The 27,036-nt window shown below is 41.3% G+C and overlaps 3 protein-coding genes and 5 non-coding genes across 10 annotated transcripts; 6 read left to right on the forward strand and 2 right to left on the reverse strand.

Moving 5' to 3' along the window:
* Positions 1 to 175: 175 nt before the first annotated feature.
* LOC115679967 (uncharacterized) lies at positions 176 to 3,417 on the reverse strand. Of its 2 annotated transcripts, none has more exons than XM_056315544.1 (4): positions 3,210 to 3,417; positions 2,262 to 2,332; positions 1,629 to 1,740; positions 176 to 400 (listed from the first exon to the last, which is right to left on the reverse strand). In XM_056315544.1, exons 1-4 carry the CDS (start codon positions 3,337 to 3,339, stop codon positions 339 to 341), a joined length of 375 nt encoding a protein of 124 aa, XP_056171519.1. In that variant the 5' UTR covers positions 3,340 to 3,417; the 3' UTR covers positions 176 to 338. The 2 variants fall into 2 exon arrangements, with proteins under 2 accessions (XP_056171519.1, XP_030459565.1); XM_030603705.2 differs by having other exon boundaries at positions 1,651 to 1,740; positions 3,210 to 3,416.
* An 82-nt stretch (positions 3,418 to 3,499) lies between these two features.
* Positions 3,500 to 3,571, reverse strand: TRNAD-GUC (transfer RNA aspartic acid (anticodon GUC)). Its single transcript has one exon. It is a non-coding gene; the product is annotated as a tRNA-Asp (tRNA).
* Positions 3,572 to 3,974: 403 nt separating this feature from the next.
* On the forward strand, positions 3,975 to 4,118 carry LOC115680079 (small nucleolar RNA snoR134). The gene has a single exon (XR_004005592.1). It is a non-coding gene; the product is annotated as a small nucleolar RNA snoR134 (small nucleolar RNA).
* A 101-nt stretch (positions 4,119 to 4,219) lies between these two features.
* Positions 4,220 to 4,310, forward strand: LOC115680078 (small nucleolar RNA U36a). The gene has a single exon (XR_004005591.1). It is a non-coding gene; the product is annotated as a small nucleolar RNA U36a (small nucleolar RNA).
* A 55-nt stretch (positions 4,311 to 4,365) lies between these two features.
* On the forward strand, positions 4,366 to 4,460 carry LOC115680064 (small nucleolar RNA Z223). Its single transcript, XR_004005578.1, has one exon. It is a non-coding gene; the product is annotated as a small nucleolar RNA Z223 (small nucleolar RNA).
* A 521-nt stretch (positions 4,461 to 4,981) lies between these two features.
* Positions 4,982 to 5,089, forward strand: LOC115680072 (small nucleolar RNA snoR97). Its single transcript, XR_004005586.1, has one exon. It is a non-coding gene; the product is annotated as a small nucleolar RNA snoR97 (small nucleolar RNA).
* Positions 5,090 to 12,178: 7,089 nt separating this feature from the next.
* LOC115679962 (external alternative NAD(P)H-ubiquinone oxidoreductase B1, mitochondrial-like) lies at positions 12,179 to 18,904 on the forward strand. 2 transcript variants are annotated; one of them, XM_030603695.2, is made up of 10 exons: positions 12,184 to 12,360; positions 13,245 to 13,521; positions 15,094 to 15,300; positions 15,455 to 15,705; positions 16,626 to 16,845; positions 17,042 to 17,146; positions 17,743 to 18,006; positions 18,105 to 18,226; positions 18,365 to 18,484; positions 18,567 to 18,904. In XM_030603695.2, exons 1-10 carry the CDS (start codon positions 12,272 to 12,274, stop codon positions 18,652 to 18,654), a joined length of 1,743 nt encoding a protein of 580 aa, XP_030459555.1. In that variant the 5' UTR covers positions 12,184 to 12,271; the 3' UTR covers positions 18,655 to 18,904. The 2 variants fall into 2 exon arrangements, with proteins under 2 accessions (XP_030459554.1, XP_030459555.1); XM_030603694.2 differs by having other exon boundaries at positions 12,179 to 12,360; positions 18,105 to 18,484.
* A 2,067-nt stretch (positions 18,905 to 20,971) lies between these two features.
* On the forward strand, positions 20,972 to 26,816 carry LOC115679968 (external alternative NAD(P)H-ubiquinone oxidoreductase B2, mitochondrial-like). Its single transcript, XM_030603706.2, has 10 exons — positions 20,972 to 21,156; positions 21,972 to 22,245; positions 22,485 to 22,691; positions 22,867 to 23,117; positions 23,583 to 23,802; positions 23,887 to 23,991; positions 25,229 to 25,495; positions 25,579 to 25,700; positions 26,222 to 26,341; positions 26,424 to 26,816. Exons 1-10 carry the CDS (start codon positions 21,065 to 21,067, stop codon positions 26,509 to 26,511), a joined length of 1,746 nt encoding a protein of 581 aa, XP_030459566.1. The 5' UTR covers positions 20,972 to 21,064; the 3' UTR covers positions 26,512 to 26,816.
* The last annotated feature ends 220 nt before the right edge of the window (positions 26,817 to 27,036 follow it).

The raw sequence follows: 27,036 nt of genomic DNA on the forward strand, positions 1-27,036 counted from the left end.
CCAGTTCTAGACCTCGCTTCAGCTCTACTACCCGTAAAAGTTTTAAAGCAACTCCGACCCAAAAGAATCTTCTGGCGTGTACGCTTATTGAATTTACTAGGGATACAAGGGATTAGAAGACTGGGGTATGAAGTGATGTGCAGTACTGAGAGTAAGCATTCGAACAAATAGGTCATATTAAAACGATGACGCATCTATGATAGCAAAAGAGCCACGTTGTCCACAGTAAAGCAAACGATTTCTGCTATTTATTCCCCATAAGTTCCTCGGAAACTAACGAAAGAACACTCCTCCAACAAGGAAAAATGCATTCTCAACAAATACAGTTGATTGCCTTATCAGCAGGAAACTTTAGTGAAATTACGCAATCCAAACTTCAATGCGCTGCTTCCACCAGTTTCTGCAAGCAAAAGAGAGTGAATTGAGATGGTAGAAAATCTCTAAAGAAATGAAGGGACCAAAGACAGTCATTAACCGACTCAGATAGAATAATGTTCAGAATCATTACACCAATATGATATTTGGTCATTGACCACCTCAGTTTCCACGTAATTTTATGCAGGACATTGACTACGTGTGACATGCATACTATTGCCAATCCAAAAACCAAACATGGCACCAAACTACCAGCATTGATGACGCTCCAAATCATCTGCTTGATAAGTAATTGTCTAATGCTAGCCACCAGCTTAATGGGCTTCAAATCATCTGCTTGATAAGTTATTGGTTAATTCTACACCAAGTCTAAGCTCACTGTTCGACAGAATTTTCTCACGATCAAGCAAAGTGAGAGCAAAGACTCTATGTGTGTGTGCGCACGTCAAAGTACCAGCAATTCTGACCTCATAAGTTTACCAGAAGTTTGACCCAAAAAAAAAAAAGTTTACCAGAAGCCAAGATAAATAAAAAAAATCAAAGTAGCAGATCTCCTCTGAGAACGGTGGAGAAGCATCAAAGTCTACTTTGAATGCAGTAAAATGCTGCACAAGCTGGACTAGTGGTACCAAGGCATGCACATTAGCTATTTTGCTTTATAAATGTTATGCACGTCATAACTACAAACTTAACGGACTGCATTTGGTGTACAAGAGCCGATGATACCATCAATTTGAAATGATTAGCAATCTCATACGTGCATTACGTATGCATTGACAATGACCATAACAAATAAAAAGCTACAAGGGTGTTACCTATTACATCTTGTGCCCTGACCAGGCACGGCCACACATACACAAAGCTAATAATTACTCAACTTCATTTTAACATGTGAGAATATGCTTCTGAGATAGCTAGGCAACCCCACTATAAATAGGTTCACTATAACACTGCCTCTCCAGGAATTCATCTAAAACAAGTAGTATACTAAATCTGCTAGATCTAGTAACCAATGAAAGGCAGAAGCTTCAGCATATACTCTAGCAGCAGCAAACGTGCTTGGGAAACATGAAGAAAACAGGATCTGCACGGTGTGAACAATCTATTGGCTTTGTTCTTCAGTATCCATTTGAGTGATATTCAAGATCTACCGCATAATGTAAAGAAGGATGACGGATTGCAAAGATCCTTTTGGACCAAACCAGTGACCAAAAATATTTGATGCTGAGTCAAAACTTATGAAGATACGATACCATGATAAGGAATCAATGTTACCTCTTCCTTCTTATCCTTTTTGCCCCCACCGAAGAGTTTGTAACCCCCATAGATTAGCAGACCCCAGCCAGACAAAGACACAATTACAAACTGCAAAAGATAAAAGTTAAAAAAAGAAAATCAATAACAGACAGAGGTTCCCTTAAGCCATGTGCATTGACAAAAGAAAGAACACAACAAATTTTTTTTTTTGATAAGTAAAAAGAACATAACAAAACTATATATCTAAAGTCTAACTGCAATTCTGACCAAAAAGAAAAAAGTCTAACTGCAAATTAGTAAAGACTTGCTTTAAACAATAAACTGACCAGGTTATAAAATATCAGATTTCTACTTCTTATCTACCCAAGCAGAATGGCATAGCAAGCTGATCAGACAAGGATGGCCAATTCAACAAGATTATGTCATGTGCATATACATCTTGCAGAGACTAAAAACTCATAAAATAGTCAAGCATAAAGAAAACATAAAACCTAGCAGCAAAAATGAAACACCTTTTAAATATTTCCACCATGATGGAAGCTCCAAGTATCTTATTAATCCCATTTCAGCAATTAGAAGAGAACAGCGATAATCCCACATTTCAAAATGTTAAAAAGATAATAACTCACATGCTCTTCCTTCCATTTAGATGGACTCAAAGGGTCCTGCCAAACATCAACCCTTGGGGGCCCATGGTGATCTGTATGACATGAGAAAAGCGAATCAAGAAAATGAAAAGAGCAAATTGTAATCCTAGGAATAGTATCAGAACGAAAATAAAAAAAAGTCAGGATTAAATTGAAAGATAATGAGAAACCATCTACTGTACAGATTTACATAAGAAGTCTCGAGACATTCTATATACCTTAACAACATGATCTTTCTCTAGAGAGAGGCTTACATCAAAGCTTCTAGATTGGCCATTTTCCAGCCGCAAAACAAATTTTTTGTCTCGGAAACATTGTCAAGGTCCACGATTGACGTTTAATCAAAGCTTGGAAGCAACTAATCTCGTTACTCCAATTCACCCACTGACCTCATTGAGTAATACCCATCAAATTTCGCATGTTACTTTCACCACTAATCTTTTCATTCCACTTTCGATCCCAAAGATTGAATTACGACGTTAACGGGTTCTCCACAGACTTCCCGGTAAGCCAATCAACAATCAACACAACCACCACTGAACCTCATTTTTCCCAATATCCGTGAAGCACTCTTGCTATGCCAGCAAAAACACACACACACCCATCTAAAGAACTTTACAATCGCGTGACGCGGATTCCGAAGATCATTTCCACCGCCCAGCTAAGAATAGGCAAAACCCAAAATCAGCTAAAACAATTTCAATTTCTGCGCACGACCACAACGAGATACGATATTCAGAAAAAAAAACCTAAAGACGGACGCTGTCATCTCGTCCATTTCCCGAACCTCCCGACCAGGAACAGCGAGACTCCGATTCACAAGGACCAACGACATTGCGGATCCGAACTGGATCGCAAACACCTCATACGGCCGCGACGCGCACGCTCGAGCATTCCGATGCCGAACTCGGGGGGGGGAAAAAAATTTACCTGCCGCGCCGGCGAGGCCGCGCCGCTGGGCGAAGGCGCCGGCCTGAGCCGACGATAGCCCCGGAGGGGGAGCGCGCGAGAGGGCGGCGGCGCCCCGGCGAGCTGCGATCGCGGCCAACGTAGTCGCCATGGCTGGGTAGGTCTTGAAGAGAGAGAGAGAGAGAGAGAGTGTGTGTGTTCGACGCAGGGACGGTGATGGGGGAACGATGGGTTTTTTCTAGGAGAAGCGATACGTCGTCGTTTTCGTACGTGCAGGCCAAGATGTATAAGAAAAAAAATACGGAAGAAAACGTCGCTGCCGGGGATTGAACCCGGGTCTCCCGCGTGACAGGCGGGGATACTCGCCACTATACTACAACGACCCACTTGCCGATTATTTTAATATTATATTTATATAAAAAAAATTACTTTTTTTACCGGGGACGCGACTTTACCGTCTTGCCCCCTCCCGAGGAGCTTCCGTTCTCGCTGGAGAAACCCTAATCGAAGGTGTCGCTTGCCGCCTCACGCTCTCCCTCCCTCCGTATGCGTGTATAAATAGGTGGCTTTGCGATCGTGCAATCGCTCACCAGAATGCCAGAGCTAAGCTCCTCCTAGGGTTTGTCGCTGTTCTCCTCCTCCTCCTCCTCTTCTTCCTAGTTATGCTCTGCTTGTTTGGTTCTTTTGTTTCGTAGATTTTGATGGTACGCTCTGTGAGCGAATCGTATGTTTGAGCGTGAACCGGATTTGCTGGCGGTCGTCGCTGGGAATTTCGTGTTCGACGCACTGCACGATGCACACCCCGGGCTTCTCCGAGGTTGAACCGCTGACGATGGCAAAGCCCCAATGCTCGTGCTAGATCGAGGCGCCGTTCGTGTTGCAGTCTAGCTTGACGTAGCTTGATCTGTGTCAATTCAAGCGGCTACATCTCGCTATGATATGGCTCGCGCTCATGTGGGTCATGCGCGCGTTTAGGTTTTCCGTGCGAAAGTTTTTGTCTTTTGGTTCGACTGGAGTTTCGAAGCGGCGGTCGGCGATGATTACACATTATCCGCGCTTCTGAGTTGTCTACGATGAAGCACAGAGGATAAAAAAAATGGTTGAATTTCTTGATATGAGCCGATATGATTTCGGGCGAACGTGATTTCGTGTCAAAATTCGATTTTGTTTTCGATGAAAACGGCGGTGATGATCGATGTTACAGCTTCAAATGCCAGTTCTGCTTCAGAAAATTCTTGATTGATAGAGCTGTTTATCTTGTCTGAGCCCTTCCCATCGACAACTTTTTTGAAGTTTTTATGTCCAATTTGTTGATCTTCGTTGCTTCTTTCTTTTGGATTTTGTTTCTTCTTGTTTTTCTTTAAATTTGGCCTGAGTTGATGATGATATGATCCGCTTTGTTGAGGTGTAGATCGCCCCAAGCCCTGTTTACAGGGGAACCTACTTGGGGTCCTACACCATCCATGAAAACGCTGGATCTGTCTGAGACCCTCCATTAGTACTTCCATTCCTGTGTTGTGACAATGGTCTGTCTAATGCTTTTGTTTGGGTCATTATCAAAACCGTTCGTTTCGAGTCAGTTTCGAGTTAGTGTGTTTTGGTTGCGCTGCTTAGTGGATAAAAATCAGTTTCTTTTTTCGCAATTGGTATAAAAATTGAGTTTTTGTACGTCTCTTCTTGTGCTTGTGTTGATGGTAATGAGATTGTGTATCAAAGTTGAGAGTACCCGGGATAGCTGGCTTTCTGAAAAGTGTTCACTAGAGTGTGAGTTTCAACTATGCTCTTTGCCTTTTCTTTGCTGTGGGCATTGGAGTCTGAAAAAACTCACAGATTGGGTGTTGTCTATCAGCTTCTTCTCTTGATATCCCACGAGTTTGGAGTTAAATAACAGCACAACATTTTTCTCGCAGCATTGCTTTCTTAAAACCATAACATGCTTGTGCTTTTGAGTGTATTGATTCTCTCACGGTGTTGAGTGTGCACACGCTGGTTACTTTGGCAGGGATTTGTTCCTGAAAGTTGGCGCATATCTGCTGACATACTTGCGCTACTCAGGTCCTAGAAGATGGATACAGAGTAACTGATGGATCTTTGCCAAACTGATGCTAAAGTGAACTCAAGGTATCAGCCTGGCATTAGACCATTCTTGTGCATGAAATATGCTTCTGGCTGATAGTAGTTGGGTCTTACCGAAGGTCATGCCTTGCTTGAGACCCGCTCGTGTACTCGGACTGACCGGCAGTTCGGTCCGGGCATGGTTTGCTCTCGGGGAAGATGAGAAACACCATTGAATAAAACCCTCGATTTGCTCCCTCATCCAATGAGTAGACGAGCAGCGAACTTACAAGATCATGGAGCCAGAACAAATTCACAGAAAGCAGATCAGATGGCGAGATTTGAACTGGCAATTTCTCAGGTAGCAGCTGCCTGACCTTGCTGATGACAAACTTGGAGTCCCTTCCAAAGATGATTCGGTTCTAATAGATTTTGAGAGCATTCCCAGTCACACTTTTCTTCGAAGTTGAACATAGTCCGCGTTGGGATGGGGGGTGCCTCGACCTTCTGAGAAATTTCATGAAAATCACAGCTGCAGCCTTAACATCACTATGTTAATTTTATGATGGCAAAAGTAATAAAAATAGAAGTATATTAAATAATATTAATAACAATATTAATAATAATGATAATGACGATAACAATAGCTATGGTGAAAAATTTTACTTTATAAAGGTTCTAACGCAAAGATCTAATAATCACAACAATTTCTTAGGAACTTGATCCAAATTTACTAATTATTAGTAATCACAATACATCTGGAAAGATTGACAAACGTATGCATTTCGAAATAACACAGATTGCAGAGTTACAACTGTACCTCAGAAAGTATTGCTTAGTATTTCGCGAAAGCCATTCAATGAGAGCTCTAAGATTTGAAAAAATAAAAATAAGGAAAAAGAAAAATAAAATGCTCCCGTGGTCTTTTATGTTTTTTGAGAAAAAGACACAAACAGTCTCTGAACTTTGGCCAAATGTGTAATATAGTCTATGAATTTTTAATTTGTTTAATATAGTTTCTGAACTGTAACCTGATGTGCAATATGATCCCTAAACTTTTAATTTGTCTAATATTGTTCGTGAATTTTTAGTACATGTTCAGTTTAGTCCGTTAACTATATGAAAATATTCAATTTACTAAAATATGAGAACCGTGATTTATTAATTACGCACGGTGGCTTCTTTACCTCTCATGTCATGTTGGAAACTTGGAAACTCATTGGTCAAGTTTCTAGGCTTGCTTTACATGAAAAGGAAAATTGATGAGATTTACCAAGTAAATCCCACTCAAGTATTTTTTTTTTCTTTTTTAGAAATTGATGGGGGAAAGGGAAATGTGAAATATAAGAAAGAAAATAAAACAAATGACAATTTCATAAGTGTATCACCAAAAGAGTGGTAAATTCTCTATGGATAATAACGTGGTGATTTTTTTTTCTAGATGAGATTCTAAATAAAAAATTTTGCAAAGGGAATGAACCAAGACTTTAGGTTGATTTGGTTCGGCTTTGGGGGAATGTCTTTAGGAAAATGTAAAGGCCTTTGGAATAAAGGGGTTTTCCGAAATGTAAATAGTATTTGGTAAAGTGTATTTTAAAAACACTTGATAGACTTAAACGTCGTTTGGTAAAAGTACATTTTGTAAAGGACTTTTGATATATATATTTTTTTAAATAAGTCTTAAACTATTTCCGGTGGAGCTCAGTCGCTAGTCCGCCGGCCAGCCTCGCCTGAGGTAGGGCGACCTCAAGCGTTGCCTAAGTCGCGCAACCCAGGCGACGCTTAAGATCACATGACCATAGGTGACGACGGCCAAGGTCACCCAACCCTCAAGCTAGGGGTGAGTATGGTCCGGTGGGCAATTCTTATCATGAAACTGAGAATCGTTCACTAAGGACCGGTTCCAAAAAATTGGAATCGAAAGCCGCCTATTGATTTCATGGAACCGGTCCCACAAAGCTTTACGTAAATGAAGGTGACCGAGAGCTAGAGAAAGAGGCAATAATTAGCCGGAGGTGCACCCATGAGTTGATGGGCGTTGGGCTGGAGAGTCGAGATTATAAGTGAGAGATACAGAGACGACTCAAATAAGGCGAGAGTAAAACGAGACGATCGCTCAATTGATAAGCATTGAGCTTCGGATTAAGGATTTTAAAGTTTTCATTTTTCTTAAATTTTTTTTCTTTGTTTTTTGTTGGAAGTTTTCTTGAAAATTATATATATTACCAATTCGATCCGGGTAGGAGAATGGACGGTTCCACGCCTAGAACCGAGAATCAGACTAGTACTCACCAGTTCCGCTAAATTAAAATCGGGAACCGGACTGGTTTTCATAGGAACCGCTGGTCCAGACGGTTCCCGGTTTCTTTGCACACCCCTACCTCAGGCGGCGGTCATTGAGGTTAAGTGACCCCTCTGGCGGTAGTTGCTGGCTTCCGTCTAGCTCCGGTCACGCAAACCATGGGGAAAATGAACAGTATCGATGAATAGTGAACAGTGCTAAAGACTTGCATTAAAAAAATACTACTTTTCAAATAACCTCCGGACTTGCCTTGGACTAAAGGCTTTTAGAAGTCTTTGGAAATACAATTGCATTTCCTCAAAATTGAGCAAAATACGAGTCAAACGTCATTTACATTTGGCCAAGGGACTTTAGAGTCCAAAAACCCATTTACAATGCTAAACCAAATAGGACCTTCGGCTCATGGACTCAAGCCCGTTGGTCCAAAAAGGTTCAAGATCATATCGGTAACAAATGTTCGACAATAATATTCCAACTGAAAGACCCACCAAATACGAATTGATAATCTATCTTGAAATTGATCCAGTGACAGGGATGTGCTCGTACTCAATGGTTGGAACTGAAAGTTATTTTTTGATTTTTTGCCCTTGAATTGAGAGTCGATGATACATGTTATGAATTTACAACGGGCTTTGATTTTGATCGTGGAGCAATATACATCTGGTGAAAATTGCAAGCAAATCTGACCCTGTCCGAAAAATGCTTGATTTTCCATTCCTAGGCAAATCTTTTATCCGAAAATTGCTCTCGAACCGGTTGTCCACTTCCCAAGAAATGACACGTGCGATCTCATGGTTGCACCGTTACTGATAAAAAAAAAAAGAAAAAGCAACGGTGCCGTTATCCTAGCAAAGGCTCAATTCCATTACCATCGGTTGCAAGCCCAGTTTACCCATGACCTACTGGGCCTGCAGAAGAGACATGCACTCTCCCAGCTTTGAAAGCATCTTATGATCATTGGCCCAAATCCAACCACCAATGATCCATAATCCCTGCCCTCCTCTTTTGAGAGTACTAAGACGATCCGTCATTGCTAACGAGTAGTGGTAATCAATTTCAAGTTGAGCCGGTTCCCATCCCGGAATTGAGAATCCGACCGAATAGGGTCGGTCCCAGTATGTGGCACCAAGAACCGACCCTGTCCATCCTAGAACCGGACTGGCCAACAGGAACCGACAATGTTTTTTTCTTTTGTCAAAAGTTCCTAACTGTAGTGGAACTTACTTTAATGTGTGATGAAATGACTAATCACGGGAAATTATTAGTAAAAGAAGAGATTACTCCGACAAATTATCTGTACCGTTTGTCCTAGACGAATAAAAAAATAATCTTGACCAGTTCCGCTGGTTTGGTTCAGTTCCTCCTCGAGAAACGGGAATCATACAAGTTAGTTCCGGTTTCAGAGATACGGAACCGGGAACCGCCCATAATCGGCTGAATTGGTCCCGCTCGGTTCCCGATTTGGATCAGGACCGATGCACATCCCCTGCGGACGAGGTCGAGTAACCACTTCACCATCGCACGCCCAGAGACATGGGAACGAACAAATTATGCTAGAGATGTGGGCGTCCCGTCGATGCTGACTTCCTTCCGTCTTCTCCTTCGCCTTTTGCCCCAGATATTTCTTCGCGTTGGGCTCGCCTTGAAAAGCGACGACAATGTCGCGAGGGACGGGAAAACGAGGGACCACCGGCTTGTTCTTTCTTCAAGGTTCGCAGGATAATAGAGGTTCCTACGAATCCTCGGGGATTAGATCTCGAGAATGTCTTCGCCGTCGGACGTCAACACGAGTGATTGTCGGCGGCAACTAAATTCTTTTTACGTTTTTACGTGTCATGACATTTTATATAGGAGTTACCAAATTACAGTTACGATAGAGTTATGACACGATCCACTACTAGAAGACCATAGAAGCTCTGGAGAGGAGGGTGACCCCTCGAGTCGAGGCAAATGGGTGTTTGTTTTAAATCAAACAATAAGTCATTTGTACATTTTTCCGTAGAAATTAATGTTTTGTGGTTTATAAAATATCGCGAAAAATTCGGGATGATGTTTGCGTTAGATAATTGCGCGAAGAAGATTGGTAACTGCATGAGAAAGTTCGGGAAGTTATTAATTTTGTATTTCTTGCGTCCTATTATTTAATGTAAAGGTAATTTTGGAATCCTTCGTCATCGAGACAGTTCACTTTCGGCTTGAATACACAAATTTAAACTTTAGCATAGGAAGAATCGCTTCGGTAGCGCTATGCGCGCGAATGCGGTTAGGTAAAACTGGGCTCAAGAAGAAAATGAACCAATCCGTAAAGAAGTGGATAAAGTAAGGGTGCGTTTAGTAACTATTTTGTTCTCGAAAATAATTTTTGCTCAGAAATAATTTTTTTTTATTATGTTCTCGAAAACAATTTCTAAGCATTTGAAGGGGTTTGGTAACGGCCCAAAATTTCCAATCCTAGAATAGAAAAAGAACAGAAATGTGTTTGGTAACTGCACAAAAATTCTTTTTATTAATAATATATTTAAATATTTAAATATTTCTTTTTTTTTTCTTCTTTCTTGGCCTGTGGCCTGTGGTCGATCGCCAGTCGCCAGCCACAGGCCAAGAAAGAAGAAGAAGAAGAATTTTTTTTTTCCATTTTTGAATGAAGAATCAACTTTTTTTTTATTCTTGATTTTGTTCCAAAACTGATTTTGGAAATAAAAAATTTACCAAACGGATTTCTATTTTTTTATTATTTCGGAGAATAAAAGAATTTAATCGGGTACTATTTGATCGGTTACCAAATAGCTCCTAACAAGTCACTGAAAGTGTTAATTTTTCAATGACTAAATCACAGAACAATATGGTTTCACTTGTCCCAAAATCTTTGTGCCATAAACAAAGACGTGGCTTGGACAGAGCACCTGCTTAGCCCGCAGGTCAATCGATGATGATCCGACCCATTAATTTATGGATTTTTTCCAAACGGGGCAAAAGTTACCAAAAATTATAAATTATACTAAATTTTTTCCATAATGCAAAAAATCATAAATTTATATTTGTGTGATATATCGTCCGTCAAAGTTCTATTAATAAGAACCGTTAAAAATCTATCTATATAGATAACAGAAAACAAACGGTATTGACATGACGTACACGTGACTTTATTTTTGCTGGAAAAATCATATGAATATTGACGGATGGATAGAGGCTTTTTACGTCACGAAAAAGTTTAAGATAAATGTATCGAAGTATGCTCGGATCTTACAATCGCTTTGCATTTATCCTAAACGTGCGCGTGGCACGTTTTCGCGACCCACGTTAGCGAAAGGACTCTGATAATTTGATCCTCCACCGGTCCCCAAAAAGGAGGCATAATTCCAAAAAAAATCCCAAACTTGACACTTTGTCCCAATTATACCCTGAACTTTTTTTTGTCTCAAGAAAAACCTCAAACTTTACTCCGAGTCCCAAATCTACCCTACCGTTATAACTCTGTCCAATTAACGTCAGAAAAAAAAAAAAAAACAGAATCAGCAGCTGCGGCGCGGCCAAGCCTTCACCGGTGGCCGCCGCCACAGCCGCCGGGAAGGAGCGGCGGCCCTCGCCGGCTCTCGCCTGGGCCTTCCCGAAGGCCGGCGACCTTCGCCGGCCCCAGGCGAGTCGCCAGCGAGGGCGTGCAGCCCCCGATCTGGGGCGAGGGCCGCCGCTCCTTCCCGGCGGCTGTGGCGGCGGCCACCGGCGAAGGTTTGGCCGCGCCGCAGCTGCTGGTTCTGATTTTTTTTTTTTTGACGTTAATTGGACGGAGTTATAACGGTAGGGTAGATTTGGGACTTGGAGAAAAGTTTGAGGTTTTTTTGAGACAAAAATAAATTCAGGGTATAATTGGGACAAAGTGTAAAGTTTGGGGTTTTTTTTGGAATTAGGCCCCAAAAAGGAAGGGGGAAGATTAGGGGTGAGCGGTTCCCGGTCCGGTCCGGTTCCAAGGTGGAACCGGGAACCGGACCGAGAGAATCGGTTCCCAATTTTGGGAACCACGGACCGGACCGATTGGTTCTAGGACCGGGAACCGGACCGGACCGTCGGTCCGGTCCGGTTCCGGTCCGATCCAATGGAACCGGTTACTTAGAGTTTAGGGTTTTTTTTTTTGTCAAACACTTAAGGTTTAGTTCACATTTTACTAATTTTTGTCAATAAATTTATGTCAATGAAGTTCACTTAGCGTTTAATTCGCATTTTACTATTTTTTATCAATGAATTTATGATAATGAAGTTCATTTAGAGTTTAGTTCACATTTTATTATTTTTTTAAAGAAAAAAATAACAAAAATATATATTAAATAGTCGCTCCGGTACGATCGGTCCGGTCCGGTCCGGTTCCCCCTTGGAACCGGGAACCGGACCGCCCGGAAACCGGTTCCGCTTTTAGGAACCGGGAACCGGACCGATAATCTCGAGAACCGGACCAAACTCGTCGGTCCGGTCCGGTCCGGTCCGGTCCCGGTTTGGGCGGTCCAAGTTGCTCACCCCTAGGGAAGATAAGGGAAAAGGCTCCTTTTCGCGGCTAGTCATTTCAACGATCCACTCGTCAATCCGGATCCCAAAGCTGCTCCGACAACAAAGTGAGACTACCTTTGCTCTCTGCTCTCTGCTCTCTGCTCTCTCTTCTTCTTCTTCTTCTGCTTCTCCACTTGTCGAACGGACACGGCGGTCGCGCCCGCGCTCCGAGGCCTCCGCCGGTCGCGACATGGCGATCTCCTCCTTCTTGAAGAGAGCTTCGAGCTATCTCCATGGCCATCCCGCTTGCTTCAAGGCTTTGGTCCTCGTCACTCTCAGGTACCCTTTCCTCCCTTCGCCATTCCCCGTACGCCGTCCCCGTAGCCGTCGCCGTCGCCGTCGCTCTGCGTTTCCGAGCTCTTTACCGAGCTCGGTTGTGGTGATGATCAGTGAGTCTAGGACGTGTTCGTTGACTCGCTGGGACTTTTTAGTTTGGGCATCGCGCTCGTTAGAGTCCGGCGCCAGCAAAAGCTGAGAAATCCGAGTCTTGCGCTTTTGGTTTGAAATTTGCGGTGAGTTCCGAGCTGTACTTCGTGATCTGGGAAACAAGCCGATGTTTCGAATAACCGCAATCAATGCGGAGACCCGAGCGAGGTTTCGAATTTTGGGGTTTCTGTTGTTAGAGAGCGTGGAAAGTAAGAGTTGGCGTTCCGTTGGCTGTGATTCGGTGGGTTCCCCATCGTTGGTTTTCTGATCTTGATCACGAGAGAAAAGAGAAGCAGAGTATGTTTTGGATTTGCCCAGCACGATCTATTTCGGCGTCTTGAAAGCTCGGATTGTAAGCATGAAAATGTTAGTTTCTTTTTCGCAGCGTCCCGTGTATCGATCGATTCTTGGGTGTATATGTCCCTGTAAGCGGTACATTATTTAGTATGCCCGATCGCGCGAGCGCTTTTGATGTATTTGAAAGCAGAGTAAATAAATTGCAGAATATGTCTGAATGTGAAATTGCCGAGTCATCAATATAAGATCGAATCATGGTGAATCCCCATTTCTTAATTTATTGCAATTTTCTTTTACTGGTGATGAATTTCTATCAATTCCACGACTTTATTAATCTTGTATAAACACGATGAATATTGTGGAATAACGGAATGTGCTTCTTGTTTGACCAACTATAGCATATTGTGACATTGTGTATCCCGTCATGTGAATTTTTGCAGCAGCGGAAGTTTAGTAGCTTATTCAGATTCTCAGTCAGAGACCGATAAAGTCAGTCTTGACCTAAATCAGAAGGAGCAAAAGAAGAAGAAAGTGGTGGTACTTGGAACCGGATGGGCCGGTACTAGTTTCCTCAAGGATATTCATGTTTCATCCTACGATGTTCAGGTTATTTCACCCAGGAATTATTTTGCATTTACGCCTTTGTTACCTAGTGTCACGTGCGGAACGGTTGAAGCACGGAGTATTGTGGAGCCGGTTCGAAATATAATAAAGAAGGTAAATTATTGTGCTCAAAAGCCTCAGAATTTTCATTTATGTTTTCGTTGTTAGTTGCCATATAGAACTGCATTTTTAATCTTTGCTTAGCATTGCAAATTCGTATAGGAAAAAAATACTTCTAGTGGCAGTCTAGATGGATGTTTATGGTAAAAAACAAGGATATATTGATTACCATTATGTGTAATAAATCTGATCACTCATTGCTTCTTGAATGCATTAGAGCAGTCAGTTTTCATGGTTAACAGGCCAAAATGAAAATAAGATCTTTTTCTACAGTGACATGATATGATGCTTACTTGATAATTTTCATGTATGTGTTTGGGCTTAGAAGTTTACATGCTCACTCGGTCCTTTTGGTGGACATATCAATTCTAAAATTTCATCAAGGTCTTGAAACTAGTTCAAAATGCTATTCCATAATTAGATCAAATTGACTCTTATTCTTCTCAGATTTTTGAAATTATAATTCCTGCAAATATCAGATGTCAATCTGGTTTCATGCGGATTGCCTGAATCAATCATATGGCAACCATTTTTTTTTTGCTTTTGATAGACCAGGACAAAAGGATTGTTTACTTTGTAGAATTGGTGAATCAAAACTCACTAGATACTTGCCACTGCTTCAGCAATACAGATTTTATGATTTCAATATTATATGCCCAACTTTAGATAACATGGGCTCTTTTCCCTCTTTATATCTTAAATTGGGTCATCTCAGGTAGATAGTAGGTATGGCAATTTTTTTAAAATTAATCTTACTATGAGACAAAATAAGACTATTGCCATTCGTCATGTAGATACCCTGGGATAAGTCTATTGAAAAAGTCTATGGTGAAGTAGAGGGATTCCTTATGATTACATTGAATTATGGGGGACTATCACGGTGATATTGGGTGCCACTTTGATGAGGTACATGACATGCTGATACTGGATTCTGCTACATTAGGGTTGGCAAAAGGAACGCTTTTTTTTTTTGGGTGTAAAATGTAAGTTTTATAAAGCAAATTGAGAACAACAGCTTAGGGGCATTCCCCAGCATTACAATAGAGTTAATAATTTAAAAAGATGGAGGTAGGAAGCCTCCATATAGTAGCCGAAACAATATTTGTCTGGGAAGGTCTAATTTTTTGGAAGAGCGAAGCTCTACCTCTTACATTTATACGCACATTAGCTAGAATAATATGGATGTCAGATGACTTGTTTTGAAATCGCTTACGGTTGCGCTCCATACAAATGCCATATATGGTTGCTAGAAAGGATACCTTGAGGAGTTTTGCCGCTAAGTCTTTGCCTTTTGTTGCCCTAATCATCCAGCATCACGAGTGATCCTGTTGTTCTTGCAGATGATTTCTTTTTTTTTCCTCCTTTTGACAACACCCGTACTAGGATGCCTTATCCTCCACGTCGTGGTTTTTTCTTATTGCTCTTTTCCTTTGTTTTTTTCTGTTCTATTTCAGCTATTCTTTCGGGTCTTCATTTGGTCCCACACGATTACGGCACTGAAAAATGCAATATCATTCTGACTTTGTTCTTGGTACGTACTTATTTTGTCCCATGCCTTAATATCAGAGAAATGGAGAAATTCAGTTTTTTGAAGCTGAATGTGTGAAGATTGATGCTGCAAATAATAAAGTTCTATGTCGCTCTAATCTGGACCAGAACTTGGGAGGAAATGGGGAATTCTCGCTGGAATATGATTACTTGGTTATAGCAGTTGGAGCACAAGTAAATACTTTTGACACCCCCGGTGTAAGGGAGAACTGTCACTTTCTGAAGGTTCGTAAGTTTTCTGCTGTTGCGGAAATATTATTTGCATCTTAAATTGCAATGTGCTTGCAGGTGGTTTTTGCAGATTATCTTGCTGTTAGTCGTAGTTCTGTAGGTTTTGAGCTTTCAATGCATTAATGGGTATCTTGTGCATTTCATGCAGGAAGTGGAGGATGCACAGAAGCTCCGTGATAGTGTAATAGACAGTTTTGAGAAGGCCGTCCTTCCAGGCTTGAGTGAAGAAGAGAGAAAAGCATCTCTTCATTTTGTGATTGTTGGGGGAGGTCCCACGGGTGTTGAATTTGCTGCGGAGCTACATGACTTCATTCAGGAAGATCTAGTAGCCATCTATCCGATGGTCAAAGATCTAGTTCGGATAACACTGATCCAATCAGGAGATCATATCCTAAACACGTGAGGAAATTTCACTGCAGTATTATTCTGTAATGCTTTTTAACATGCTCAAGGCTTGGTATTCAAACTATTTTGATACCCATGGACGCAGTCAGTGTCAGGTCAAGACAACATGAACTTATGGATTTGAAGCTACATTAAGGAGAATCTCTAATCTGTCAAACATGAAATAAACCCGAAATAAGGGCTGCTGCTCTATTTGAACTATCCATTACCCACATACTATATCAAACATCCACAAAGTTAAAGTGTCAAACAGGAAAGACCATCAAAGTTCCTAACTTTGCGGTTTCTTTTGTTTTCCAATTAGCTTGTATGTTTTTCCATAATTTTCCAGTTGAATGCAATGTGATTGAACTCTATCATTGTCTCTCTGTCATATTAGCCATTAGCAAATTGTTTAGCTTGTTAACTTGGATAACGCAGAATTACGGAAAGGCAGGACTGTTTGATGCGTCCTCTCCCTTTTTCTCATCCTATCATTCCAGCGAAAGGTCTGTTCAGTATTGTAGTGATCTCAGTTCAAATTGTGTTTTCTCCTCAAAGATGCTTTTCGTATGGCGTGAAAATTTAGTTAAGATGCTTGTATAGGAGCCATATGTAGATTGAAAGTTATTATAAAGGGAACATGAATTTTGAGAGCTATGGAATATAGAGTCCTGTCTCCTCGGAGGTATGGAGAATTGTGTCAGGATGATTTGTCGATAAAGTTCAATTTGTGAATTTGGATTCTCCACGGCTATAAGTTTGGCAGGTGATACTTTGTGGTGGACAGTCTGAGTGCCAATGTGTGAAGGAGGCTGGAACATTTGGCCTTTTTTAGACTTGGTTATTGGGGTTGGCATCTATGAGCAATTTGTAAGAAACGGAATTGTTATTGACTTAAGTTGAAATGTTGAATTCCTTTTTCAAATTCTCAGGTTTGATGACAGAATCAGTTCATTTGCTGAGCAGAAGTTTCAAAGGGATGGCATTGAGGTCTGTACTGGTTGTCGGGTTCTTGGTGTTTCAGAAAAGTCGCTTTCTGTGAAGGTGAAATCCCAAGGAGAAATTTACTCGATTCCTCATGGATTGGTTGTTTGGTCAACTGGTGTAGGGACTCGTCCACTAGTGAGGGACTTCATGGAGCAAGTTGGTCAGGTTTGTGACATACTGTTATGCATTCATGAAGTGGACTCTAAGAAACTGTGACATTGAACTTGCAGGATTATGTCTATTGCCTTAGTGGCCTCAACCTGCGCCTATGCATAGATTCCATATCTTGCTGTGTCTCAACTACTGATATGGTTTATCATTGTTCTTATCAGAATGATTTGAGGTTTTGCTCAATCTGCAGGGTGATAGACGAATTCTTGCAACTAATGAATGGCTACGGGTGAAGGGCAGTGAAAATGTATATGCCCTAGGTGATTGTGCTACAATAGACCAACGTAAAATAATGGTATACTTTTTAAATTGGTGTCTGTTTTACTGTATGTTCATATGGCTGGTTGTCTGAAAAGTAACATATCAGTAGTTGCATATCTCTGTCAGTTAGCAGTACTTAGACTTAAAAGTAACATATCTCAGTCATTCTCATGGATGACCTCATTTTGGAACTTGCATGAAAATGCTCCTCATGTGAAACACTGGATCGATTAATGTCTTTGGAAGTTCACTTAGAGTTCGTATTAATTGACCAGATTACATCATGTGTGGGTTTCTTGAATTGCACATAATTCCACTTTGAAAGAGCATCTCCATCCTGTCCCATTTATCTTATTCTTCTCTTGCGGATATACATGATAAGTTGCCTATCTCTAACATGAAGCATGAACATACTTGGTGAAATGTATGTATTAATCTTTCACAATACGATGTGGCTATCTTACATCGCCAAATAGCGCTGATCATTACTAGCTTAAAACGGAGCAAAGCTGCATTTTACAAACTCTAATCATCTACTGATGGTAATACTGACCTTAGAGATGGTATTTTTCGTCATTGTACTCTTGTTTTCTCCTTTTAATTTATGATTACTACAATTGATATACTCAGGAGGACATCTTGAGCATATTCAAGGCTGCGGACACGGATAACTCTGGCACTTTAACTGTTAGTGAATTTGAAGATGTTGTGGATGATATCCTCATACGGTATCCCCAAGTGGAACTATACTTGAAGAGCAAGCATTTGATGGATGTAACAGATCTGCTGAGAGATCCAGAAGGCAATGAGAGAGAAAGTGTAGATATTGAAGAATTCAAATCGGTCCTTTGTCTTGTAGATTCGAAAACAAAGAGTTTGCCAGCCACTGCACAGGTGATGGTTTTGGCAGTCTCTTTTAAGTCAAATTTGATGTGGCTTCTCTCTTGTCACCACTATAGAGGCACTTAAAGCATCTAATGCTTTCCTGCCAGGTCGCTGCTCAACAAGGAACTTATCTTTCCAAGTGCTTCAACCGGAGACAGCAGTGTCAAGAACATCCTGAAGGTCCAAGACGTTTTAGTGGTTCTGGGCAGCATCATTTTCGTCCTTTTCGGTATTTTACCTTTTCATTATGTTTATCCTATTTCATCATGGGAATCATAGATGAGCTTGCTCGCTCTATACAGATATGTATATGTATCTGTTACCTTTCCTCTCCCATTAACTGGTTTCATTTAATGTGGCCAAAAAGGTACAAGCATTTTGGGAAGTTTGCTCCTTTGGGAGGAGAGCAAGCTGCTGCCGAACTTCCCGGAGACTGGGTATCTATGGGTCATAGTACTCAATGGCTCTGGTATTCTGTATATGCAAGGTGCTAAATCCCCTCATACTTTGGTAAAAATATCACTTGGTGTTTTGTGTTGCGACATTTAGAGCTTTTCCCTCTTTTTCAGCAAGCAAGTAAGCTGGCGCACACGGGTGTTGGTCGTATCTGATTGGGCACGGAGATTTGTTTTCGGAAGAGACTCGAGCCGTATTTGAGGTGACGAATGAAATGTGTAAATAATGTTGAGAACCATCGGAATGTCACTGTTAGACATGGAAGACTGCTTTTGGCTTCTCCTTCCAGGTGTGATTAGCCATGTAATCTTCTGTCTATCTGCAAGTCAGTGGGAGGTGAAAGCATTGCTATTAAAACATGTCATGTAGTAGACTAAAAGTATCTTGTGATGATGCCGAAAAGTTTAGTGGAATGCTCTCAGACAAAGGCGCTCATTGTGTTTGCGCAACACATACATGGCTTTGTTCATCGTAACATTGGGGTTCTCGATGAACTTGACTAGTTGTCTGAATCTCTGTAGTCTTGCTACCGTATGAAGGCAGGAGTCCTGCTAGAGAACTGGATACAACGACAAGTAAAAGTCAGGCACATATGGTATACTGCCACTTTACTTCATTGGAGTTGAGACATTTCTAGATGAATTGTGCTATTGTTTGAGAGAGAGAGAGAGAGAGAGAGAGAGAGAGAGAGAGAGAGAGAGAGAGAGAGATGGGTAGTGCGACATTGTTAATCGAACTTCAAACTGTATTAATGCTGCAATTAGTTTTTCTTTTGGTTGAATAATGCTTCAATTAGTTGTCTGATTGTTTTTTTCACAGGCTGATGGTAATTTTAGCTGGATTAATTCAAATTGAAAGCATTCAGATCAAGGATGATCGGTTTCAGCGGGGCTAGGCTTTGGGCCTAAAATCTGAAATCGATCTTGCCAAGGCCGGTTTCTATTTTCAAAACTGGGAACGGGCCCAGTTCCAAACCGACTGGTTCTAAGGTCAATTTGGGAACTGGCTGAGGGTTTTTTTGTTTTTTTGGGTTTCGTTTTATTATACATACAATGGGCATTGTGTCAAATGTGAATACTGTTCTTTCTACTTGAATATAATATGTCGAAAGCATTCAATTTCAGCAAATAATTTTGTTCCAAAAGCAAGGACCTTCTCCAAATGTTCCCTAAAATCGGTGAGCAATGTGATAAAGAGAGAGAGAGGCGGTGAGAGCGGGGCTTCTCGATCACAAAACCCAAGACTGAACTAACGAAGAAAAGGAGTAAAAAACTTACTTAGGATCATATGAATCGATTCCAAATTGATTTGGTTCTAGGTTCGACCTTGGAAACGGTTGGTATCGAATCCTGAACCGGTTACGATCGGTTCCTAATTTTTGGAGTGGAGAACCGGTTGCTCATATCCCTTATCTGGACGTTAAAAAACAGAAGAGAGAATATAATCTTTATCATAAATGGCGAACCTTTTCAACATCAGAATTTTCCCGATCTTCCCTGCGTTCGAGGGAAGCAACTCCCATCCCGCTTCTCTTCAAAATCGCCACTATCCTTTTTCTCATTATGCGCAAAGGGTTCCAACCTCCAACCATTTCTTCTATATCGTCACGTGTTGGGAGAATCCTCATAAGGTCCTCGAGGAAGACGATGTATGTTACCTTGGACTGTCCCGTCTTTTTAGTTTGACGAAGTCTCGAGCCAATCTCGCGGTCTTGCTTGGCTCCCCCACCCCCGCAAGAAAAATGCCATCATTACCGGATGAATAACACATTAAATGGAGCCGGTGCAGAAGATGAACAAATATTCTTACCCGACCCGATTCCCTAGCTAGCCCTAGACCTGTCAAAATAAGTCATAAACCCATTTATTAACCCATATATTAGTAAATGGGTAGAAGTATAACATTAGTATTAAATGAGTTATAAATGGGTCATAAATGAGTTTACAACTGATTTAAACTCAACTCATCTCTCTCGCCCTCACTCAACCTTGTAATCACTCACTTCGTACTCTTATCTCAGTTTGGATATGAATTTTCCTAGATTTAATTAAATATGAAAGTGTTTTAGCAATATGGGTCTGATCGGGTATGGGTGGGGTATTGAACGGGTCGGGTATGGGTCAAGAAAATTGCATTACGCATAAATGGGTTAATGGGTCAATTTGGATCGGATCATTTATGACCCGACTTAAACCCGATCCGACTCACCCATTTGACAGATCTAGCTAGCCCGATCGATCAAAGCGGGTCCCCGAGCAATCCGGGTCACGGGGCACTGGGAACGAACGAACGAACGAACAACTCCTAATTGTACGGACGCCCCCATCGGGGCGACACGTGTCCGAAAAAAAAAGGCTGGAAAAAAGGAAAGGACGGGGGGAGCTTCGCTGCTCTGAGCTTTTTCCGTGACGGTTACGCATGACGTCACCACACTCCACTCATGGAAACCGCCTCTCCTCTCTCTCTCTATATATTCCCTTCCCCTTCTCTCTCTCATTCTCTTTCTGTTTCATTCTCTCTCTCTCTCTCTCTCTCTATCTCTCTCTGTGTGTTGCTTGATCGCCAAGAAAGAGAAGCGAGCTTAGGGTTGTTCGGAGCCGCCTCCTCCGCCATGAGCAGGTTCGCCTCCTTCCACGAGAGGATCTACAGAGCCTTCCTCGACCGCCGTTCCCTCTCCAAGCTCCTCCTCGTCTCCACCGTCAGGTGCGTGAGTGTGCCAGCTCTCTCTCTCTCTCTCTCTCCGTCCTCCGTCGCCGCCCTGCCGCCGCGCTTCGGTCCGCCCGGCGTTTCCCTTTCAGCTCCCGACGTCACGCGAGCGCCCGCTACCTACGTCCGCAACGACGCTCGTTCCCGCTTGCTTTGCATGCTGCTCCCGGGGGAAAAAACTCGACGGCGATCGCGTTTTCGTTTTCTTCGGACCTCTCCGGCGTTCGGTTTTTTCCGTCGTCGAGATTTTTCTCGCGGGGAGAGAGAGAGAGAGAGAGAGAGAGAGAGAGAGGGAAGGGTCGCGTCTCGAGGGAAATGTAAGTGTTGGATCCTTGCGTTTTTTCCCTGCGCTACTCGAGCGAACTTGTCCATCGCGATGGCGGACGTATTAGGCGTCTCGCTTCGGTTGGCGAGGTCGGGGATTTCGCTGACGGATGCCTCGTGATGCTTGCGCTGGTTTTTGCTTATTGCTGTTTTTGCATGGTGATCAGAGTGATGGTTCTGCGAGATCTTCGGAACGTAAAAATGAGCTGCCAACTCAAGCTATTACAGCTTGCTGCTTGCAAACGGCTTCGTTCAGTTCTTCTGTTGTTATGTCGAAAAGGATTAGATAAGTTGTTAGTGCAGATTGAGCCGGGTTCGCAATCCCCCCCGTTCCGTGTTTGAAAATGTCGCTGTAACAGATAAAATCGACTTCTGGTTTAGTCTTCACATGTCAAGCTCTCTCTTCCTAAAATTAAAGCTCTTTTAGATCTCTAGATGTTGCTGATAATGCATGTAGCAGCACAATAATCTCTGTTATTTGATTGCAGTGGTGGGGGTATAGTAGCATTTTCCGATACGACTCCTTTCCGTGTGGCCTATGCCGATCCGGCGCAAGGTCAATGCCCCAAAAAGAAGGTGGTCGTGCTCGGAACTGGATGGGCTGCCACCAGCTTCCTGAAGAATTTGAAGAGTTCATCGTATGAAGTAGACGTAGTCTCGCCGCGTAATTATTTCGCGTTCACGCCCTTGTTACCGAGCGTCACAAATGGCACGGTGGAGGCGCGCAGTATTGTCGAACCGATCCGAAATATTGTTAACAAGGTAATTGTTCACAGATGGCTAATGAGCTATTAATGCAAATGTGTTGTTGCTCCTCGATCTTATTGCTCTTGAAAATCTGACTAGAAGTATTGAAGTGCTTTCGGAGATTTGGGACTGAATTATGAGCTTCTTCTTCTTTTCATTAGCCGGCACAAATTCTGTTGCTTCTACAGGATAGATATGTATGTTCAGATAAATTGGAGTATTCGATTGAGATGTTAATTTTGTGTCTAATGCAGAAAGGTCCCCATTGCGAATATAGAGAAGCTGAATGTTACAAGATTGATGCAGAAAAGAAGAAAGTTTACTGTCAATCTACTCAAGCTTCGAACCTAGGAGGGAAAGAAGAATTTGCAATAGATTATGACTATCTCATAATAGCTGTGGGAGCCCGTGCAAATACATTCAACACGCCTGGTGTCGAGGAGAATACCCATTTCTTGAAGGTATATATCACCAAGATAAGATGTTGATTTGGTCTGCTTTGTTATCAGATCAATGTGCTTCTCAATTGGATAGTGAGTTGAGTAAAAATATAAATATGCTGCTCTTCACTCAATTCCACTCCATATCATTCTGAGTAAGTATTAAGTAAAGCTGAGACGATTTTCTTTTACGCAGGAAATAGAAGATGCTCAGAAGATCCGTCGGACAGTGATTGACTGCTTTGAGAGAGCAAGCTTACCCAGCCTTAGTGAAGAAGAGAAGAAGAGGATTCTGCATTTTGTTGTCGTGGGTGGTGGTCCAACAGGTGTGGAATTTGCGGCAGAGCTTCATGACTTTGCGATTGAAGATCTTGCCCAGCTATATCCACAAGTCAAAAACCTTGTGAAGATTACACTTCTTGAAGCAGGAGATCATATTTTGAACATGTGAGGAGAATTATGTGATTAAAAGTTCATTTGTTTCTGTGTGTGGACTTTGTTTTTGTTTCTTAGGTTAGCAGCAAAATTTTTCGAGGCTCATGCTACGGTTTCCGCTGGTTTTTCTTTGATCGAGTGGAAATTATACTCCTGGTTTTGCTCATCTTGTTGATGGAGAAATTCAGCACTCTACAAAGTAGAAGCCTTCCGGTTTACCCTCTAACCAGCAGTGATCCTTTCAATTCTGCATTTTAAAAGCTAGCTTTTCTTCTATATTTGAATTGCTGAAACTAGCAAAGAGGGAGTTCTAAAGAGAAGGCATTAACATTATTACCTCTTTTGGTTTTTTTAGCAGTAACGTAACTGGTGATCAGTGGCTTAATTTGTTTTGCTTGAATGATCTACTAATATCTCACTCGACGAAGTTGGCTGCCTTTCATATGTAGTTAATGCTTCTAAACCTTACTCTTGTAGGTTTGACAAAAGAATCACTGCTTTCGCGGAACAGAAATTTCAAAGAGAGGACATCAATGTTAAGACAGGCTCCATGGTAGTCAAAGTGTCCGAGAAAGAAATTTCCACAAAGGAAAGAGGGACTGGTCATATTGTTTCTCTTCCTTATGGAATGGCTGTCTGGTCTACTGGTATCGGGACTCGGCCTTTCATTATGGAATTCATGAAGCAAATTGGGCAGGTTGGTTGCTTAGCATTTGATTTCTTCCTCCATCCACGGTTTCTTCTTGCTTGTAGACATCATCCTTTTGCCATTCGTGATTAGACTAACAGGCGTGCGATTGCCACTGATGAATGGCTGAGAGTTGATGGATGTGATAGGATATATGCTCTCGGTGACTGTGCGACGATCAATCAGCGGCGAGTCATGGTAAGAAATCTAGCTTTTGGTTCCTCCCCGTGGGGGTAAATTGATCAAATAATCTAGTTTTCTCTTGACTAAATATAAACAGGTTTTCTGCCGATTGAAAACTTATATTTGAGAGTTATTTAGTTGCTGACTTATTTCCATAACAACAGTATTATCACTGCGCAACTGTGGGATAAAGGAGTCTCTTGTGGTTGTAACTAACGAAGTTAATTAACTTCGCACAAGTCTGTCAACCGACCGGGGTACAGGTCTACCAGTCGTTCTTGTGGTTGTAACTAACGTAGTTAATTTACTCCTTAAAAGAAGGGGATCCTGATGCCTAGGTTAAACAATTCATATAAATATATTATAACAAAGTCTTCCTTTAAGTGTGTCACCTAGAATTGTAGATTGTTAGAATTGGATTTTTTTTATTAACAAAAAAAAAAGGTTTTGGTGCTTTTTCAAAGAAAATAGTGAAGGATATTTGCAATAATATATTGCCATCATCTTTCTCCTCTCTCTTCATCATTTTACTATAAATGTAGCTCATTTGTATTTAAGACATTTTTTAGTTTAACACAATAATATAATATAAAGTTCTTCCATGTTTGTTAGTAACAAAGGTTTCTATTGTTTATGTGCATTCTGGAAATAGTATGATAACTACGATATATAATATTTTATATTATGTTCGTGAAATTTTTCATTTTTATACTTATTAATTCTTTTGTATTTTGATAAACTTATTTTTTATGTATAGCTACCGATATGTTAAAACAATGTTGTTTTTATGCTAAACATATTCATACTTCATTTTAATTATACTTTTATATGACAATCCGCACAAGGGCGGGTAAAAATTTAGTTTTTGGTACTCACGGTCTGGAGTTCTTCTCATCACCTACATCTTGAATAATTTCTATTTTTATTGGCCATTTGGAACCTTTACTAGCAAGGAGACACGCTTTTGCTTCATTCACCTGTTCTTGTCAGCACTTAGTGCACAAAATTCTCGATCGACTGTCCATTACACTCAACTACTCGAGTTGGGAGATTTGATACCGAAAAACAGCATTCTCGTACTGAATGAGGTTATGCCAAACTGTTGTTGTAACGAGTTATGGTTTAGGAGTGTTCGAGTGGATTGAGCTCAAATATTTTCCGAATCCTAGTCAAATTGTTTCCAAGTTTGTACAGTTTTAAGACATTTTTCCCTCACCAGTTTTTACTTCACTAAGTACTCCTTTCTTTTCAGGAAGATATTGCGGCAATATTCAGTAAGGCAGATAAGTCTAAGACAGGTAAGCTGAGTATACAAGATGCAAAAGAAGTTGTTACGGACATCTGTGAACGGTATCCGCAAGTGGCACTATACTTGAAGAAGAAAAATATGAGGAACTTTGTTGATCTACTCAAGCATGCTGACAGCGAAACGCAAACTCTCCAGCTGGATATTGAACTGTTTAAGTTAGCCCTTTCTGAAGTGGATTCTCAGATGAAAAATCTTCCTGCAACAGCTCAAGTACAATTACTATCATCTCCTTTCTTCTTTCTGTCGTTCTTTTTTTATACTACTGACATCTACATGTGCTGTAAATGGCAAAGGTTGCTGCTCAACAAGGTGAATATCTTGCCGACTGTTTCAATCGCATGGATGAGTGCGAAAAGAATCCCGAAGGTCCTCTGAGGTTCAGGGAATCGGGACGTCATCGGTTTCATCCCTTCAGGTACAATAAGCTTCTCTTCCAGGAAAACAATTGCTTTAAGTTACAGTTATAGTAAAGAATGAACCACAACAGGTTAGATTATTTAAGTAGATCTTTCATAATCATGAATAGATCCATTGTTCTTATTGACACCATCTCCACCAAGCAATATGTTCTCTGGATGCACATACATACTGGATGGGATATGTATGTGGTTCTGTTGTTTCTCTTACCGCATGAAGCCTCCCATATGTAGTCTTTCTTCTCCCAATCAAACAAAAAAAGAGAAAAATCAGCCTTTTCTCGAGAAAGTACATCATTCGGTGCTAATACCGCATAAGGATCACCGCAGACAAACAAGTCGTAAAAAATCACGTTTTGATGAATTAATTTGCAAAAGAAACATGTTTGTGCGAAATAGATATCTTGGTGAGTGATAGTGCTGATGTGACATAACATTGACCGTTGCATGGTAGTACTTTTCTCCAACCCACGTATTAGAAGCAGACAGTGGAGTTATGTCGCTGTAATCATTCATGAAGGTACAAGCATTTCGGACAATTTGCACCCTTGGGAGGAGAACAAACTGCAGCTGAGCTACCAGGGGATTGGGTCTCGATTGGTCGCAGTACCCAGTGGCTCTGGTATTCAGTTTATGCAAGGTAAGTTTGCAATTTGCATATGCAATTGATTAACTGATTCTTAGTACACTCAATCCTCTGATGGTGTTGTGAAACTTAACAGCAAATTAGTCAGCTGGCGCACCAGAGTGCTGGTGGTCTCTGACTGGGGACGTCGATTCATTTTTGGCAGAGATTCGAGTCGAATTTAAGAAGAAAATTACGTCTAAAGAGATGTGTCATTACAATTTTTTCCACGTCATCTTAATTCACTTATACACAGTACACACAAGAAGAAGATTTTGTTTGTTTAATTTCAGTCTGTTCCTTTAGAAGATTTTGTTCATCTTTCTAGTGGTTGGAATTCTCTCTTTTTTCCCCCCTTCATTTGGCCAAAGCGGCCATTGGATTATTACATTGTAGCAGGGATGAATGATGCCACATTCTCTGACTGTTGCTTGTGCCATTTGAGCACTTCTTTCCACTTGCCAACTATGAAAATTTCCCGATCTTTCGGGAGCGCAATCTGTAAGAATTCTGTTTGGCAGGGATTTGAGCTATTTTTAAATTCATCTGCCTTCAAGGTGTCAAATCTTATTTGATTCTTGTGTAACACTCATAGTGCACTGGTATGGCATCTTATATTATTATCAAAGAAAGAGAAATGTAGATGGCTTGTGCTCGAAGGCGACTGCCATGAATTTTGGAGAATGGGAAGGGAGGGGATTGTAATTGAG

Source organism: Syzygium oleosum, unplaced genomic scaffold (assembly GCF_021117445.2).
Source record: "Syzygium oleosum isolate NSW1041296 unplaced genomic scaffold, Sole_v2.1 Sole_v2.10, whole genome shotgun sequence".
NCBI lineage: Eukaryota > Viridiplantae > Streptophyta > Magnoliopsida > Myrtales > Myrtaceae > Syzygium > Syzygium oleosum.